The 19560-nt window shown below is 38.1% G+C and overlaps 1 protein-coding gene across 5 annotated transcripts in view; it reads left to right on the forward strand.

The window, feature by feature from the left end:
* Window positions 1-13099, forward strand: part of TMEM267 (transmembrane protein 267) — a 44473-nt gene extending 31374 nt beyond the window's left edge. For all 5 annotated transcript variants that reach the window (XM_035291604.3, XM_035291602.3, XM_008992098.5 and 2 more), the window contains 2 exons: window positions 211-597; window positions 11183-13099. In XM_035291604.3, the coding sequence (XP_035147495.1) occupies window positions 286-597; window positions 11183-11518 (648 nt within the window). In that variant the 5' untranslated portion in view covers window positions 211-285 and the 3' untranslated portion in view covers window positions 11519-13099. The remainder of the gene's footprint in view (window positions 1-210; window positions 598-11182) is intronic.
* Window positions 13100-19560: the final 6461 nt, after the last annotated feature.

Consider the following 19560-nt stretch of genomic DNA (forward strand, 5'->3'; position numbering starts at 1 on the left):
GAAATTCTCCTTGATGCATACCATGTACCCTGTTGTTCCTAAAAATGCTATTCTCCTTCAGCTATGTGGCATATTATATATAACAGGTAAGAAATGACAGTATTTACATCTTGGTTTTATATCTGTACAATTATTGCTGATACTGTTTTGTTTAAACATTATATGGCAGTCCGTAATCTTCATTCACATTTTCTCTACTTTCTCCTTTAGGGTGGCTGGAAATATAAAGAAGATTAGACTGTTCATTCCTGATGGCTTTTAGTCTATACTAACATATTGTTTGTGATGGCATCTGAGACTGAAAAGACCCATGCCTTACTGCAGACTTGTAGCACTGAATCTCTTATTTCCAGCCTTGGTCTGGGGGTATTTTGCCTTGTAGCTGACAGACTTCTTCAGTTTTCCACAATTCAGCAAAATGACTGGCTTCGCGCACTCTCAGATAATGCAGTACATTGTGTAATTGGCATGTGGTCATGGGCAGTAGTCATTGGAATCAAGAAGAAGACTGACTTCGGAGAAATAATTTTAGCTGGATTTTTAGCATCTGTTATTGATGTAGACCACTTTTTTCTAGCTGGATCCCTATCTTTAAAGGTAAAAAGCATAGGTTTAATTTTTCGGGTCTTTAATTTCCTTAGCACTATTTTGCTGCTCTTTATAGCATAATTTAGGGCTAGTGAGGATTTGTCTTAAAATAGGAAAGCACATTCATTTAACCTTTTTTATCACTTAGTACTTCCCTAAAGCTACACACAGACATGTTGCTAATCAAATTATTTGCCATCACAAACTGCTATGGGTTCACATAGAGCAAAGACCCACGAAACATACCTAAGGAGTTCAGTGCTGGCTTACAGAAGATGCGTTTAGCCAAGTCTTGAAGAAAGTATTAGCAAACCAGCTTAAATTAACAAGGGTCATTCTCAAGGCTGTCCTAGTTCTTTTTATATCAGTCGACTTTCTTCAGGAGCACACCTAACATTTCTCCCTTATTCTTTATGTTTTACAGTTAGTATGTAGCTCCTAAGTATGACATAAAAGTTGAATAGCTTTAGGATGATTCCCAGTCCTGAGGAATGACTTGAACGGATGAATTCCTCCAGTCCCTTTTGGGGCCAAAGGCATGTATTTCAGTGGAGTAGCTAGAACACAGTCCCTTGTGGAGAAGTTGAGGACTTTCACTGAGGCATTCAGGAGTTTAGTTATATAGTTCACAAATGAACTAAACTTAAAATGTTCGTTCAGATAATATTTTCTAAATCTTTTAAGATTTGCCTACTTTTTATGTGTTTATAATCTATAAACATTTCAGGAAAGAAATCTAAACTCATAGAGCAAGGACTTTGTTTCATTCACCCCTGGGCTAGAACAATGCCTGGCTTACCTAGTAGATATTCAGGAAATATTTGTGGAATGAATGAGAAATACTCATTTTCCTATTATATGTCAAGTACCAGGCATTTCTCAGAAATGGTTTCACATATTTAGAAACTTAATAAAGAATCAGTAATTGCAGTTAAAGATAAACTTTTTTACTATAAGTAGAGTAGTATACTACTCTACTTTAGCATAACATTTTGTTTAAGATTGAAATGAGAAGACAAGTTTGAATCCTGGTCGTTTGTTGTTAGCGGAGTACTTTTTTTTTTAAGTTTTTTTTTTATGGATTTAGGGCTACAAGCACAGTTGTATTACGTGTACATATTGCATAGTGGTGAAGTCTGAGCTTTCAGTGTACCCATCACTCAAATGCTGTACATTGTACCAAATAGTATTTTATCTCTTACCCCCCTCACCTTCCTACCTCTTAGAGTCTCCGATGTCTGCTATTCTACTCTGTATGTTCATGTGTACCCATTGTTAAGCTCTCACTTACAAGTGAGAACATGCGATTCTTTACTTTCTGTTATTGCATGATTTCACTAAGGATGGCCTCCAGTTCCATTTATGTTGCTGTAAAATACATGATTTTATTATTTTTTATGGCCAAGTAGTATTCCATGGTGTAATTATATCCCACGTATTAATCCAGTCATCCATTGATGGACACTTAGATTGATTCCATGACTTTGCTATTGTGTATAGTGCTGTGATAATCATACAACTGCAGGTGTCTTTTTTATATAGTGATTTTTTTTGAGATAGGGTCTTGCTCTGTTGCCCAGGCTGGAATGCAGTGGTGTGATCATGGCTCACTGCAGCATCACCCTCTTGAGCTCACGCTATCCTCCCACCTCAGCCCCCTGAGTATCTGGGACCATAATCACACACCACCATGCCAGGCTAACGTTTAAAAAATTATTTGTAGAGGCAGAGTCTCCCTATGTTGCCCAGACTGGTCTCAAACTCTTGGGCTCAAGTGATCCTCCCACCTCAACCTCCCAAAGTGCTGGGAATACAGGCATAAGCCACTGTGCCCAGCAATTATTTCTTTTATATAATCACTTCTTTTTCTTTTGGAAGATATTCAGTAGTGGGATTGCTGGATAAAAAGGTAGTTCTATTTTTAGTTCTTTGAGAAATCTTCATACTGTTTTCCACAGAGGTTATACTAATTTGTATTCCCACCAACAATGTTTAAGTGTTCCCTTTTCTTTGCATCTTTGCCAATAGCTGTTGGTTTTTGACTTTTTAATAATAGCCATTCTGATGGTGTGTGATGGCATCTCATTATGGTTTTAATTTGCATTTCTATGATTATTAGTGATTGGAGTACTTTTTCGTGTTTGCTGCCTGCTTGTATGTATTCTTTTGAAAAATATATGTTCATGTACTTTGCCCACTTTTTAATGATGTTGTTTTTTTCTTGTTGAGTTGTTTGAGTTCTTTGTAGGTTCTGGATATGAGCCCTTTGTCAAATGAGCCCTTATTTTCTTCCATTCTGTAGGTTGTCTGTTTAATCTTTTGATTATTTCTTTTGCTGTGCAGAAGCTCTATAGTTTAATTATGTTCCCTTTTCTTTAAGTTTTAATTTCTTCATCTATAATATGTGGATTATAACAAATGTGGGGTTGTTGTGAGGATTAAGTAAGCATGATAAGTGACATGGCCTGGTAAATATTGACAATAAATGTTAGAGACTGGGATAAGCTATGAAGCATTATAAAATATGTAATTCATAAATGTATTCATCTAGAATTTATTCTATTATAAATTTAAAAGGTATCCAGGCTGCATAGTGTATTTATTCTTTAATTCATTTAGAAGCACTATTTTTTTTTTAATTGTACTTTAGGTTCTGGGGTACATATGCAGATCATGCAGGATTGTTGCATAGATACACACATGGCAATGTGGTTTGCTGCCTCCATCCCCCTGTTGCATACATCTGGCATTTCTCCCCATGTTATCCTTCTCCAACCTCTGCACCCCACTACTGTCCCTCCCTTGGTCCGCCCAACAGACCCCAGTATGTGATGCTCCCCTCCCTGTGTCCATGTGTTCATTGTTCAATACCAGCATATGAGTGAGAACATGCAGTGTTTGATTTTCTGTTCTTGTGTCAGTTTGCTGAGAATGATGGTTTCCAGGTTCATCCATGTCCCTACAAAGGACACGAACTCATCATTTTTTATGGCTGCATAGTATTCCATGGTGTATATGTGCCACATTTCCCTGTCCAGTCTATCATCGATGGGCATTTGGGTTGGTTCCAGGTCTTTGCTATTGTAAACAGTGCCACTATTAACATACATGTGCATGTGTCTTTAAAATAGAATGATTTAATGATTTATAATCTTTTGGGTATATACCCAGTAATGGGATTACTGGGTCAAATGGAATTTCTATTTCTAGGTCCTTGAGGAAGTGCCATACTGTCTTCCACAATGGTTGAACTAGTTTACACTCCCACCAATAGTGTAAAAGTGTTCCTATTTCTCCACATCCTCTCCAGCATCTGTTGTCTCCAGATTTTTTAATGATCACCATTCTAACTGACATGAGGTGGTATCTCAATGTGGTTTTGATTTGCTTTTCTCTAATAATCAGTGATGGTGAGCATTTCTTCATATGTTTGTTGGCCTCATATGTCTTCTTTTGAAAAGTGTCTGTTCATATCCTTTGCCCACTTTTGGATGGGTTTCTTTGCTTTTCTCTTGTAAATCCATTTTAGTTCTTTGTAGATTCTGGATATTAGCCCTTTGTCAGATGGGTAATTGTAAAAATTTTTTCCCATTCTGTTGGTTGCCAATTCACTCTAATAATTGTTTCTTTTGCTGTACAGAAGCTCTGAGTTTAATTAGGTCTCATTTATCAATTTTGGCTTTTGTTGCCAATGCTTTTGGTGTTTTAGTCATGAAGTCCTTCCCTATGCCTATGCCCTGAATGGTTTTGCCTAGGTTTTCTTCTAGGTTTTTTATGGTGTTAGGCCTTAGATTTAAGTCTTTAATCCATCTGGAGTTAATATTAGTGTAAGGTGTCAGGAAGGGGTCCAGTTTCTGCTTTCTGCACACTACTAGCCAATTTTCCCAACACCATTTATTAAACAGCGATTCCTTTCCCCATTGCTTGTTTTTGTCAGGTTTGTTAAAGATCAGATGGTTGTAGATGTGTGGCATTGGCTCCAATGTCTGTATCTGTATCATTGGTTCCATTTGTCTATATCTCTGTTTTGGTACCAGTACCATGCTGTTTTGACTACTGTAGCTTTGTAGTATAGTTTGAAATCAGGTAGCGTGATGCCTCTGGTTTTGTTCTTTTTGCTTAGGATTGTCTTGGCTATGCAGGCTCTCTTTTGGTTCCATATGAAGTTTAAGGTGGTTTTTTTCACACTCTGTGAAGAAGGTCATTGGTAGCTTGATAGGGATAGTGTTGAATCTATAAATTACTTTGGGCAGTATGGCCATTTTCATAATATTGATTATTCCTAACCATGAGCATGGAATCTTTCTCTCTGTTTGTGTCCTCTCTTATTTCCTGGAGCAGTGGTTTGTAGTTCTCCTTGAAGAGGTCTTTTACATCCTTTGTTAGTTGTATTCGTAGGTATTTTATTCTCTTTGTAGCAATTGTGAATGGGAGTTTGCTCTTGATTTGGCTCTCTGTTACTGGCTGTAGGTTTTATTATTTTGAGATATGTTCCTTTGATACGTAGTTTATTGAGAGTTTTTAGCATAAAGGGCTGTTGAATTTTTCAAAGGCCTTCTCTACAACTATTGAGATAATTGTGGTTTTTTTTGTCTTTGGTTCTGTTTATGTGATGGATTACATTAATAGACTTGTGTATGTTAAACCAGCCTTGCATCCCTGGGATGAAACCTACTTGGTCATGATGGATAAGCTTTTTGATGTGCTGTTGCAATCGGTTTTCCAGTATTTTATTGAAGATTTTTGCATCAATGTTCATCATGGATGTTGACCTGTAGTTTTCTCTTTTAGTTGTGTCTCTGCCAGGATTTGGTATCAGGATGATATTGGTCTCATAGAAAGAGGTAGGGAGGATTCCCTTTTTTTGTATTGTTTGGAATATTTTCAGAAGGAATGGTACCAGCTCCTCTTTGTATGTCTGGTAGAATTAGGCTGTGAACCCATCTGGACCTGGACTTTTTTTTTTGGTTGGTAGGCTATTAATTGCTGCCTCAACTTCAGGTCTTGTTATTGGTCTATTCAGGGTTTCAGCTCCTTCTTGGCTTAGTCTTGGGAGTGTGCAAGTGTCCAGGAATTTATCCATTTCTTCCAGATTCACTGGTTTATGTGCATAAAGTTGTTTCTAGTAATCTAGGATGGTAGTTTGTATTTACAAGCAATCGGTGGTGATCTCCCCTTTATAGTTTTTTATTGCATCTATTTGATTCTTCTCTCTTTTCTTTTCTATTAGTATAGCTAGCTACTTTGTTGATCTTTTCAAAAAATCAGCTCCTGGATTTATGGATTTTTTGAAGGGTGTTTTGTGTCTCCATCTCCTTCAGTTCTCCTCTGATCTTAATTATTTCTTGTCTTCTGCTAGCTTTTGAGTTTTCTTTATCTTGCTCCTCTAGCTCTTTCAATTTTGACAATAGGGTGTCGATTTTAGATCTTTCCTTGTTTCTCATGTGGGCATTTATTGCTAAAAATTTCCCTCTAGACACTACTTTAAATGTGTCCCATAGAATCTGGTACAATGTGTCTTCATTCTTGTTGGTTTCAAAGAACATTTTTATTTCTGCCTTCGTTTCATTGTTTATCCATTTGTCATTCAGGAGCAAGTTGTTCAGCTTCCATGTGATTGTGTGGTTTTGAGTGCTTTTCTTAATCCTGAGTTCTAATTTGATTGCACTGTGGTCTGAGAGACTGCTTGTTATGATTTCCGTTATTTCACATTTGCTGAGGAGTGATTTACTTTCAATTATGTGGTCAATTTTAGAGTAAGTGTGATGTGGTGCTAAGAAGAATGTGTATTCTGTGGATTTGGGGTGGAGTGTCCTGTAAACGTCTATTAGGTTCGCTTGGTCAAAAACTGTGTTCAAGTCCTGGATATCCTTGTTGACTTTCTGTCTCATTGATCTGTCCAATATTGTCAGTGGAGTGTTAAAGTCTCCCACTATTATTGTGCGGGAGTCTAAGTCTCTTTGTAGGTCATTAAAAACTTGCTTTATGTATCTGGGTGCTCCTGTATTGGGTGCATATATATTTAGGATAGTTAGCTCTTCTTGTTGCATTGATCCTTTTATGATTATGTAATGCCCTTCTTTGTCTCTTTTGATCTTTGTTGGTTTAAAGTCTGTTTTATCAGAGACTAGGATTGCTACCCCTGCTTTTCTTTGTTCTCCATTTGCTTAGTAGATCTTCTTCCATACCTTATTTTGAGTCTGTGTGAGTCTTTGCATGTGAGATGGGTTTGCTGAATACAGCACACTGATGGGTTTTGACATTTTATTCAGTTTGCCAGTCTCTGTCTTTCGATTGTGGCATTTGGGCCATTTATATTCAATGTTAATATTGTTGTATTTGAATTTGATCCTGCCATTCTGTTACTGGCTGGTTGTTTTGCCCATTAGTTAACATGGCTTCTTCATTGCATCATTGTTCTTTACCATTTGGTACATTTTTGCAGTGGCTTGTACTGGTTGTTCAGTTCCCTGTTTAGTACTTCCTTCAGTAGCTCTTATAAGGCAGGTCTTGTAGCTACGAAATCTCTCAGCAATTGCTTGTCCGTAAAGGATTTTATTTCTCCTTCACTTATGAAGCTTAGTTTGGCCAGATATGAAATTTTTGGTTGAAAGTTCTTTTCTTTAAGGATGTTGAATATTGGCCCCCACTCCCTTCTAGCTTGTAGGGTTTCTGCTGAGAGATCTGCTCTGAGTCTGATGGTCTTTCCTTTATGAGTGACCAACCTTTCTCTCTGGCTGCCCTTAGAATTTTTTGCTTCATTTCAACCCTGGTCAATCTGACAGCTATGTGCTTTGGGGTTGCTTTTTTGAGGAATATCTTGGTGATGTTCTCTGTATTTCCTGGATTTGAATGTTGGCCTGCCTTGTTAGGTTGGGAAGGTTCTCTTGGATAATATCTTGAAGAGTGTTTTCCAACTTGGATTCATTCTCCCTGTCACATTCAGGTACACTGATCTAGTGTAGATTAGGTCTTTTCACATAATTCCATAGTTCTTGGAGGCTTTGTTCATTTTTTTTTTCACTCTTTTTTCTCAAATCTTGCCTTCTCATTTTATTTCATTGATTTGATCTTCTATCTCTGATATCCTTTCTTCTGCTTGATCAATTCAGCTGTTGAAACTTGTATATGCCTCACAAAGTTCTCGTGCTGTATTTTTCAGCTCCATCAAGTCATTTATGTTCTTCTCTAAGCTGGTTATTCTAGTTAGCATTTCATCTATTCTTTTTTCAAGGTTATTAGTTTCTTTGCATTGGGTTAGAACATGGTCTTTTAACTCAGAGAAGTTTGTTATTATTCACATTCTGAAGCCTACTTCTGTCAATTCATCAAATTCATTCTCTGTCTTTTTTCGTTCCCTTTATGGGAGGAGAAGAGATGTTCTGTTCTTTGATGGTTTCACCCTTTTTGCACTGTTTTTTCCCTATCTTTGTGGATTTATCTCCCTTTGATCTTTGAAGTTGGTGATTTCAGGAGGAGTCTCTGAGTGGAAGTTTTTTCTGTTGAGGTTGGAGCTATATCTTTTTTGGCCTGTAGAGGGCATTGCTGGGCTCTCTCAGGTTCAGTCGGGTTGTTGGGTGGGTGGTCCTTCCCTGGAGTTTGTTGGCAGGTGAGATTGGCCCCCACCTTCCCAATGACCTCTCTCCCAGAGCTAGATCATCCTGGTTGGGGTCAAACTGGTGTATTTGTTGCCAAGCTCTCTAGTGAGGGCTTCAGTTTGAGTTCTGTGGAGGTGGGGCCTGCCAGGCCTTATGGTCTGTTTCCCTGCTTTCAACTCTGCCTCCCTCTGAGGATGGTCTGTCCCACTGGCATGAGTTCAAACTTCCGCCCAGGTCCATGTGACTACTTGCCACTCCCAGGGGGAGCTGCTTCTCAGATTTGCATCAACAACCCACAGCACCCCACAGTCTGGCAGGGCTCTCGTGGACTGTAGGTTGTAGGAGGGATAAGGCAGGCACAGATTCTGAATTGGAGCACCAAGGGGGTGAAGTCACCCGACCCTCCGAGCCAGCTGCACGTTTCAGGTTGGGACGTGCTCCTGTCTTGATTTGCCCCCCCCCCGGGCAGCTCTCGCCCTGAGGCTTCTTCCCTCGGCTATTTTCGTTGCCCTATCATTCCCACTGAAATGAACCCAGCACCTCGTTTGGAGTCAAGTCCTGTAGCCCTCTGCGTCTCATTCACTGGGAGCTGCATTCTGGTGTTGCCTTCTCACGACCATCTTCTGCTTATCCCTTTGAGTCAGTTTTTTAAGATGAGCTCTTTTCATAGATTTGGGTTTTTATTTTCAGTTTTCTTGGATTGTAGCTTTAAATATTAGTTCCATTCCATTGCATTCCATTCCTTTGTTTTTCTTCTTTAGGGCCTTCAATTATACATATGTTGTTTCTTTTTGCCTGTGTTCTATTTCAACCATTTTCTACCCGACTCTTTTTGCTTTTTTCCTCATATCGTTTTTATTCTTTTGGTTGATTTCCTGCATTTTTTCTTTTCTTTTCTTTTTTTCGAGACAGAGTCTTGCTCTGTTGCCCAGTCTGGAGTGCAGTGGTGCACTCTCAGCTCACTGCAACCTCTGCCTTCTAGGTTCAAGGGATTCTCATGCCTCAGCCTCCTGAGTAGCTGGGATCATAGGCATGGGCCACCATACCCAGCTAATTTTCATATTCATTTTTTCAATATGCCTTATTAAACTTTCATTTTACCTATTCTCCCTTGGACACATTGCAATATAGTCATTTATTAGATTTTTTTTTCGATACTGAGTTTAATCAATTATTATGTTTGTTTTTTAAATTTATTTTTTTCCATTTCTGAATTTTTGATTCACAATTTTTTTTATATCCCCCTATGGTTGTTTGAGATTTAATTTAGTTTGGAGTCTTGTGATATAATTTTCTTATGCTTTTTGTAGTTTTAAAAAATCATTTTGGGTTTTTGTTTGTTTGTTTCTAGGAGCAGGGTTCAAGAGTAAGGTATTTTTATTCTGTTTTCTGTTTTTCTCCCATACTAGCTTTTTATCAATTTGTTCTATTTTATCACTTTATTTCATAACATTACATGATTCTTTATTCTGACATATTCTTGGTTAAGGCAGTGTTGACAAAAGGACCAATGATGAACTTAACATATTGTGGATATAGAATTTAAAAACAAAGGTGAAGACAAAAGTAGAATAATAATATAGAAATGGTCCATGTTCTGATGAAGTAGAAGTAAAACAAAATGTGGAGGAGAAGGCAGTGAAAGAGGAGCGTCAAATAAAGTCTTTGATGTTCAGTTTGTAGGTGGGAGGTAAAGATTACTAGTTTGAAGAGATAGTTTATAGGATTCCTTGTTTAAGCGTGGTCTGATTTGACAGTGGGACAAGGTATGGTCTTTTTAATAAGTAACTTTTTTCATGTGATGGGAACATTGTCTGATTTTTGTTTGTTTGGGCAGGAAACTAAATTTCTTCCTTTTACTACTTCTTTTCCTTTTCACCATCCAGTCTCCAAAGGATGCCTCTCCCTTTCTTACCATCTTCTCCCCCAGAATCAATACCTTTCAGAACCTTGAAGGCCCGCTTTTAAGTCCTTTTCTTGTAATCAATGCTCTGACCTACTAGGACACTCTTCAGTATTTTCACACTTAAACTGAACTTCCTAGTGTTAATTTTAGATCAATCTTATGTTTCTCCTCTTCTCTCTTCAATACAGTTTTTCCTGACTTGGATGGAAGTGTGAGAGACAGAAAGCTCTGTTTTGGTGTTCATTTTAATACTTATGAGTAATTTCAAATTTGGGCATTCTCTGACTTCTATTTATACAGAGGGTTTGAGACTTTATATCATTTTATTTGTCCTTCATGTTTTATAATATTTTTAAAGGATATGTATGGAGATTCAGATTTAGACGTTCATCATTATCCTAGGCCTTATTTTTGTTTAGGGATTATCTAGCTATAAATTAGTCTTTAAAGTAAGTGGGAACAAAACTCATTAATCATTCAAGGATTAAGCCTGAAATTTTTATTGGTTCAGATATGAGTATATTTTTTGGTAGTGGTTTAGAAATTTTACTGAGGTTTATTAAACTCAATTTTAGAATACATATTTAAAATAAATAATTTTTCTAAATATTGTAAATAAATTTCAAAAGTGTTTACAACTAATATAAAATGGGTATAACACAAATATTTTCCTTTTTTGCCTTCATTAACTAAAGAATATTTTATTTGGTTGTGAGATATTGTTTCAGAACTCTTAGAGGCCCTGGATAATTGTATAAAGACTCCAAATTACACAAACGATATGCTTAGGATATACATTATGTTCATACTGTGAATTTTCTAAGCAAATAATGGGAAGCTTAAAAAATTAATCACCATATTCCTGAGACCTTGATTTTATTTTTAATGGAGCTATTATTTATAATGGCTCACACTTTTATATTCTTTTTTTAACATGTAATTTTAGTATATGTATTCTGAAGTGGCATAGAACATGTTTCTTTTGCATGTCCAATAGACTCTGGAAAACATTTAAAAATATTAGGAAGCATGTATAAAATTTTATTTTGCTGAAAAGGAAATGATACTTGTTACTATTTTGCTCCCTCAGGCTGCTTTGACTCTTCCACGAAGACCTTTCCTTCACTGTTCTTCTGTGATACCTGTCGTGGTTCTGACCCTAAAATTTACTATGCACCTTTTCAAGCTCAAAGACTCATGGTGCTTTCTTCCCTGGATGTTATTTATATCCTGGACCTCACACCATATCCGAGATGGGATTCGTCATGGTTTGTGGATATGCCCATTTGGGAAAACTTCTCCTTTGCCATTCTGGCTTTATGTAATAATCACATCATCTTTACCTCATATCTGTTCGTTCATTATGTATTTAACGGGAACCAGACAAATGATGTCTTCCAAACATGGAATTCGTATTGATGTCTGAGGTAACCACACAGCAGTCTTAGAGAAGCAAATGGCTCAGATGATGATAATTAAGAGTAGCCACCATTAAAGTTAATTTTTAAAAACACAGATGTTTATATTATTTAATTATTATAATTCTGCTCTTGCTCAGGAAGCATGTACAACTTAAAAAAATTATACTTGTTATTCTATTTCTCTCTTCTATGACAACTCTAGTGCAATATTAGAGTTTCATTTATTCCATGATATATTTTTATTTTTATTTTTTTCTGTTTATCTGGCGTTACTAGTAGTTCTGTTAGATTAACATCCTGTTTATTTTCTGGAAATATACCTGAAATTTGTCCATTTCTTAATGAAAAACAGCTCATATTTTAGGATAACTAATTTGTAAAGCATTAACATTGTATTAGAATCCACATTTTCTTGAGATATTGAAATAGTGAAGTTGCCCAATAAATGATATGAATCATTTATACAAATGTATAGTTAATGCTAACGTATTTATTTTCATGAATGATGATCCTCACTGAAGTTTAATTAGCAGAATGCTTTATGAGTTATGATTACTGGCAGAATCTTCTTCAGAGCACTTGTGACACATCATTATAATACCCAGTAACTAACATTCGATCTAGCTTATTTCAGAAATTAATTTAGGAAATAATTATTAAAACATGTTGGCTATAGTAACACTTTACTGAAGTAGTATTTTTTTAGTGTCTCTAGCCTAGAATCTTATGTGTTAGTGTTTTAACTGTTTTGAAAAACAAAACTAAATTTAATATTTGTTAGTAAATAACTTGAATAAAATATTGATACTTGGATCATAACAATAACATTTTAATTTACACAAAAAAATAATGACCAGCAATGTCATTTCAAATGTAAATTCCTGAATGTACCATCAAAATTGTTTTAGTTGCTATCAGTTTGTTTATATACTATTCTAAAACACTTTACTAGCTAAATACTTTTTTAATCATCCTGATACTGACAGACAGGATATATTTTTTTCAAAATGAAGTTTTAGGAAATTTGCTTTTTCCTTTGTTCTTTCAGGTTGATCTTCTATTAAAATGATTCCTCTTTAGTAGAGAAGGAAAATTTAGTTGCTATATATCTTATATTTGCACAGTTTCATGTTGCTTTGATATTCAAGTAAGTGACCTAAAGGTACCTGCTTTTCTTTTGGCACACATGCCATCTGTTGTCTTCAGATTTTCTTACAGTTTTGTGATTTATAATGCTAGTGATTGTTGTGCCTTATTCTCTGAGGAAGGGTGGAGGGTTCATAAAGCAATGCCTTATCCACAGCAGATTTTCTTGTATATTAAGTTAAACAGAGTTCTGTAAATTATTATGAAGCTTCAAGCTCTTTAGGGGAGTTTTTTTTCTTGTTAACAAATTGGTTGCTGTCTATTATATTATGCAATTGATTAGATATTACAGTCTACTTATTATTTTTCAAGGGTAATTATTGTATAAGTTTGGTTGGTATAATGGTAAATATTATATAGGGGGATAAATTTGATTAGAGATTTTTTAAGTATCCAACTTCAGAAATACATGAAAATAAAGTCTGTATCTTGTGTAACAATTCCTGACTAAATTGCAAAACCTTTTCTACTTTTTCTTTCTTCATATTAAACAAATAAATATCATTAAAATATAGGGCCTTATTTAAGAATGCTACATAACGACCAGACGCGACGGCTCACACCTGTAATTCCAGCACTTTGGGAGGCCAAGGCAGATTAGTAACTTGAGGTCAGGAGTTCGAGACTAGCCTGGCCAACATGGTGAAACCTCGTCTCTATTAAAAATACAAAAATTAGCCAGGTGTGGTGGCACACACCTGTAGTCCCAGCTACTCGGGGGGCTGAGACAGAGAATGGCTTGAACCTGGGAGGCAGAGGTTGCAGTGAGCTGAGATGGGGCCACTGCACTCCAGCCTGAATGACAGAAGGAGACTGTCTTTCAAAATAAAAATAAAACATAAAATAAATAAGAATGCTACATAGGCATTTTTGGGATTGTCAAAACTTTCCTTTATTAGAATGAGAACTCACTTTTGACCATGACTCTGCTTAAACAATACTGCCCTTTTTACATGTGGGTTCATCTTAGTTCCTACCTCTACCATCAGAAATCTTCCTTGTCCTTTAAATAAGCAGTCCCCAGCCTTTTGGCACTAGGGACTGGAAGGACCAGTTTTGTGGAAGACAATTTTTCCATATATGGCTGGGGAGCGGTGGGGGTGTTGATGGTTTCAGGAGAAACTATCCCATTTCAGATCATCAGACGTTAGATTCTCATAAGGAATCTGCAACCTAGATCCCTGCATTTCCAGTTCACAATAGGGTTCCTGCTCCTATGAGACTCTAATGCTGGAGCTGATCTGACAGGAGGCAGAGCTCAGGTGATAATGCTCACTCACCCACCTGCTCTGTGGCTCACCTCCTGCTCTGTGGCCCAGTTCCTAAAAGGCCATGACTAGTACTGGTCCACAGTCCAGGAGTTGGGGACCCCTGCTCTAAATGGCCCCCAAAAGTTGTGATTGTAATCTCTGGAAAACCAGCAACCACCTCCCGGCCAGCACTTTATTCTTGCTGGTAGTGAAAGAATTTGTGTTAATACAACATTGTGTTTGAAAGTTAAATTGTATCTTATTTGCGCGTGTGCATTTTTCTCAATCCTCCAGACTAACTGCCTTCACTTATTGTTTGTCTCTTTGCTGTTTCACTGATCCAGGCTCCCAGTCTACCATTCTCTTCTCTTGAGTTGTGTTATTCATATTGGCTTCTGGACAACTTCCACCACTGAACTACATTCCACTCATCCCCAAGCCCAGCTTTCTTTAATGGCAGGCTTAACAATCCCTGTTGTGAATGGGTAAAAACTCCCCTTTAAATTTTATTTATTTTATTTTATTTTACTTTACTTTTTCTTTGTTTGAGACAGAGCCTTGCTCTGTCACCCAGGCCGGAGTGCAGTGCATGATCTTGGCTCACTGCAACCTCTTCCTCCCACATTCAAGCGATTCTCCTGCCTCAGCTTCCTGAGTAGCTGGGATTACAGGAGTCCCCCACCACACCCAGCAATAATTTTGTATTTTTAGTAGAGACAGGTTTCACTATGTTAGCCAGGCTGGTCTTGAACTCTGGACCTCAACTGATTCGCCCATCTCGGCCTCCCAAAGTGCTGGGATTACAGGCATAAGCCACCATGCCCAGCCAAAACTCCCCTTTTTATCCTCACCTCTTTAACTTGGCCCTTTCTACTCTGAGGCAGCAACCCTTCCACTCTGACCCTTAGGCAGACACTCTTGGCTCCTGTTTATTGTGGCTGGTGGAATGATGACTTAGCTTGGCCCATTTAACCAACTGGTCTTTGCTCACCACTGTCAGAGTTCTCCATTTTTTTCATTTGATAGCTCGTTATGTTGCTCTCTCCAAATCCTCCTCACCTCCTAAGACTCACTTTCCCCTTTGATGATATGAGCAAAAAGGATCCCCTTTTTTCTTTTATTCCAATCCTTGCTTTTCTCTCTCTCAGTTATAGATGACCTGCCTGAAACCTGGACTTGTGCATTCCCCTATCTATGCCACTACTCTCATTGCCACATCACATCAGCCACTTAACATACAGTGGGCCCCTGTACCTCCTTCTTAGATGATACTGTCACCTCTGAGATCTTAAGCTTTATTTCCTTTCTCTAGACCAGTAGTTCTCACATTCTCCCATACATCAGAATCACATTCAGGGCTCGCTAAAACATGGACTGCTTGGGACCCAACCTGAGTTCTGATTTAGTAGGTCCTGATCACTTACATTTCTAACACATTTTCAACACATTTCCAATTGATGCCGATGCCACTGTTCAGGAATGATATTTTGAAGACCACTACGCTACTCGTACTTTTTTTTTTTTTGAGATGGAGTTTCGCTCCTGTTACCCAGGCTGGAGTGCAATGGTGCGATCTCGGCTCACCGCAACCTCTGCCTCCTGGGTTCAGGCAATTCTCCTGCCTCAGCCTCCCGAGTAGCTGGGATTACAGGCACGCGCCACCATGCCCAGCTAATTTTTTGTATTTTTCATAGAGACGGGGTTTCACCATGTTGACCAGGATGGTCTCGATCATTTGACCTCGTGATCCACCCGTCTTGGCCTCCCAAAGTGCTGGGATTACAGGCTTGAGCCACCGTGCCCAGCCTACTCGTAATTCTTTAATTTCATTTTCCTCGCCTGTCTTTTTTTAATTGAGCCAGCTGCTCTACCTTATTGATATCTTCAATTGTTCTTCAATATCCCTCATCACCAAGTCCGTCAGCCCTTTGCTGGGTGCACTTAACTCTTCCCAGGCCCTACCTGTACGGTGCTATAAGTTCAGTCACCCATCAGTACAATGTACAGTACAGTGTAAATTACTGTTCATTTCCTCATGTACCATACAATTAGTCAATCCAGAATAATCCATGTAGTCGACTTTTCCCATTTCTACTGTAGGCCACATGTCTTTGAAGTAGTTAGGAAGTGTGCTGACTTGGCTTACTGCAACTCATGCAATCTAACTTCAGCCATGTACTTGATAATGTGTTGCTCACTACTAAACATTGTAGTGTAATATTGTAACATGGAATATCTGCTACACCACAGCTTTCTGATAGTGGTGTAGACTTGGGTGGGTGCTTAAGCATAACTGATCATACCACATGACCCCACTCTATTCTCTCCCCTCCCCCACACTGACATACCATAGGAGTGTGCCCTTGACCCTTGACCCAAGTGTTGCCAACTGACAACAGGTTAGAGTCTTTGGAATTGGCCTGATAAAGAAATTTCGACCAACTCCTTAGAGAAGAGAAAGCACCTTAGAATATTAGAAAGCAGACAGCACAAGCCACAAAGTATGCAAAACTGATAAAGGTGTGTGTGTGTGTATATATATATATATATATATACACACACACACACACTTTTTTTTTTTTTTTTAAGACAAGGTCTTGCTCTGTCACCCAGGCTGGAGTGCAGCGGCACGACTACAGCTCACTGCAACCTTGACCTCCTGGATTCAAGCAATCCTTCCACCTCAGCCTCCCAAGTAACTGGGACTACAGGTGTGGTATCATGCCCAGCTAATTTTTTAATGTTTTTCTTGGTAGATGCAGGGTCTCACTGTGTTGCCCAGGCTGGTCTCAAGTGATCCTTTTGCCTTGGCCTCCCAAAGTATTGGTGTGAGCCATTGCACCTGGCTTATGTTTTCAACTTATATGAAAGCCGAGAGTGTTTCTCGATCCATTCCGTGGACTTTTATTGAAGGATATATTTTTTTACTGGGAGGTTCAGTTGATGGACTCCACATCCCAGAGTTACAGAATGATGAGTGAGGTCATTCAGTCCCATGCTCTGCCTTCTAATTGGATGAGCCCAGTGATTGTCAAGCCTACTTTTACAGTTTCCAAGAGAATTTCAAAGTCTTTCTGCTTTTTATATCCTGCTCGAAAGAAAACAAGGGTTTTTTTTTTTCCACATTATCTGTATGCATAGTCTGAACATACAGTCTGATTTGTGGTATAACAGAGCTATAAGGCTCATTGGCACCTTGCACAATTTTACAGCAACAATGCAAACGTCAGGATGATGGAGGAGGTACCATACCCAAGCCTCTGAGTGTGGAATTCTGTTGAATCTGCCATGGCCTCCTGAGCAGGATAATGACATATATTGTGTTGTATTTAAGATTCTCCCTGCAAAGCAAACTTAGCCACATAGGAATTCGTTTCATATACCAGATTATGAAACAGTAAAATACAAATATGATGAGTTTACATGTCTACCCCACAAATTAGAAACCATGAAAGTCTTCTGATTTATGGGACATAGAAGTGACTCTTACTCCTTGATGGCTGGTATGGGTGCCATGCTGAAGAGTTTAGCTACCATGAGCAAGCACTTTTGACAATTGTGCTGGTTTCTTCCCTGCCATATATGGCTGGCTCTCAGTGGAAATGTATGGGACTGAAAGCAGTTATGCATCATTTAGTGGTGTTTACTGTTTTATATATTTCATGCCCTCTTTCGAATGTCATCACACATGCATGTAGGAGAGATAAAGAATTTAATGGGAGTTCACCAGTGTGCCAGAGCATCGTGCCAAATATCTGTCATGTTAGGTGGTCTGTGATGCACTAACTACAAAATATAATACATATATGACCAAATAATAATATGTTTGGGCCGGGCACGACAGCTCATGCTTGTAATCCCAGCACTTTGGGAAGCCAAGGTGGGCAGATCACTTGAGGTCAGGAGTTCGAGACCAGCCTGACCGACATGGTGAAACCCATCTCTACTAAAAATACAAAAATTACCTGGGCATGGTGGCAGGCACCTGTAATCCCAGCTACTTGGGAGGCTGAGGCATAAGAATTGCTTGAACTCAGGAGGCAGAGGTTGCAGTGAGCCAAGACCATGCCATTGCACTCTAGACTGAGTGACAAGAGCGAGACTCCATCTCAAAATAATAATAATAATGTGTTTGTCGAAAGTTTTCTTTGTTTTCCTTTGGTTTTCCCTCTGGGCCCAAATCATGACCTTAAAAAAATAAAATGTTGATCTAAATTTTATTCACAAAGTTCTAAAGCTAGAGCCCTTAAAGAATATCTTATTTAGTAATTTCTTCTATGTGACTCTTTATGTCTGCTTCATGTGATGAAAAGACATACTTAATTCTAATGGAATCAGCAGATGTGATAAGAGGTTGCTTTTCATCTAGTTTTGTTATGAATTTATAGATAGTTTGTGTTTGGGTTACTTTTAACTTCTCAGTTACATCAAGAAATGCTTATTCCCAGTCAGGTACGGTGGCTGATGCTTGTAATCCCAACGCTTTGGGACGCCAAGGCAGGCAAATCCCCTGAGGTCAGGAGTTCAAGACTAGCCTGGCCAACATAGTGAAACCATCTCTACTAAGAATACAAAATTTAAAAAAAAAAACTAGTTGGGTGTGGTCACGGACACCTGTAATCTCAGCTACTCGGGAGGCTGAGGCAGGAGAATTGCTTGAACTTAGGAGGCAGAGGTTGCAGTGAGCCGAGATCACACCATTGCACTCCAGTCTGGGCAACAAGAGTGAAACTCCATCTCAAAAAATAAACGTTTATTTCTGATTATTGCAAATTATTACAAGTATTGTAAGTATTATGTTATAGAAACAATCTATTAAAATGTAAATCCCAAGATATTTAATATAACTAAAATGCAAAATAAAACATCAAAGAGCGTTTTTTAAAATTCTCAGTTTGACACATTTTTAAAAGATTGATAATAGTTTTGGCAAGAGGTGTAAGGAAATGAGCAGTGTTGGTGAAACAAAGTCACACTTTCTTACTAGAGAGAAATGTGGTAAGATGTTTTAAAAGTACAAGCCACTTCACTCAAATTTTATTTTAGGAATTCATTCTAAGAAACAAACAAGTAAGTTTACAAAGGAGAGGGATTTCTGTTGGCTGCTTCAGATGGCAAAAATAAAACGAGACAAAACTGGAAATTGCCTGAAAGTCTAACTAGAGGATTAGTAACAAACAATGGAATACTAATGGCGAAATCATTTAAATGGATGAAGTAGATATATGTAATGATATGCAAAAATGTCTGTATGAAATATTTTAAAAATAAAAGCCAGTAATAGAACAAGATGATTCCATTTTTGTAAAATAGGCATATACACATGTGTAGTGTAGAAAACAGTTCGGAAACCTAGCTACCAGACAATTCATAATGATTCACAACCCTCAGGAGTTGGAGAGTGGGTCATGAGGAACTTCTGCCTTTACATTATATACTGTGTCATGTTTTACAATAAGCATGTATACTTTTATACGACACAGAGGTATCTCCATTTCCTATCACAAATCCAATTCTCAGTCTACAGAGCAAGTCTGGCCTGACACCAGCGCCTGACTCTCCCTGCAACGCACCTCCTCAGACTGGTGCTGATTGTCCTGCTGGGTCAGTGAGCTATTGATAAGCTACTCTGTTTCCACATTGGATTCAGC

The sequence above is a fragment of the Callithrix jacchus genome, chromosome 2, assembly GCF_049354715.1.
Source record: "Callithrix jacchus isolate 240 chromosome 2, calJac240_pri, whole genome shotgun sequence".
NCBI lineage: Eukaryota > Metazoa > Chordata > Mammalia > Primates > Cebidae > Callithrix > Callithrix jacchus.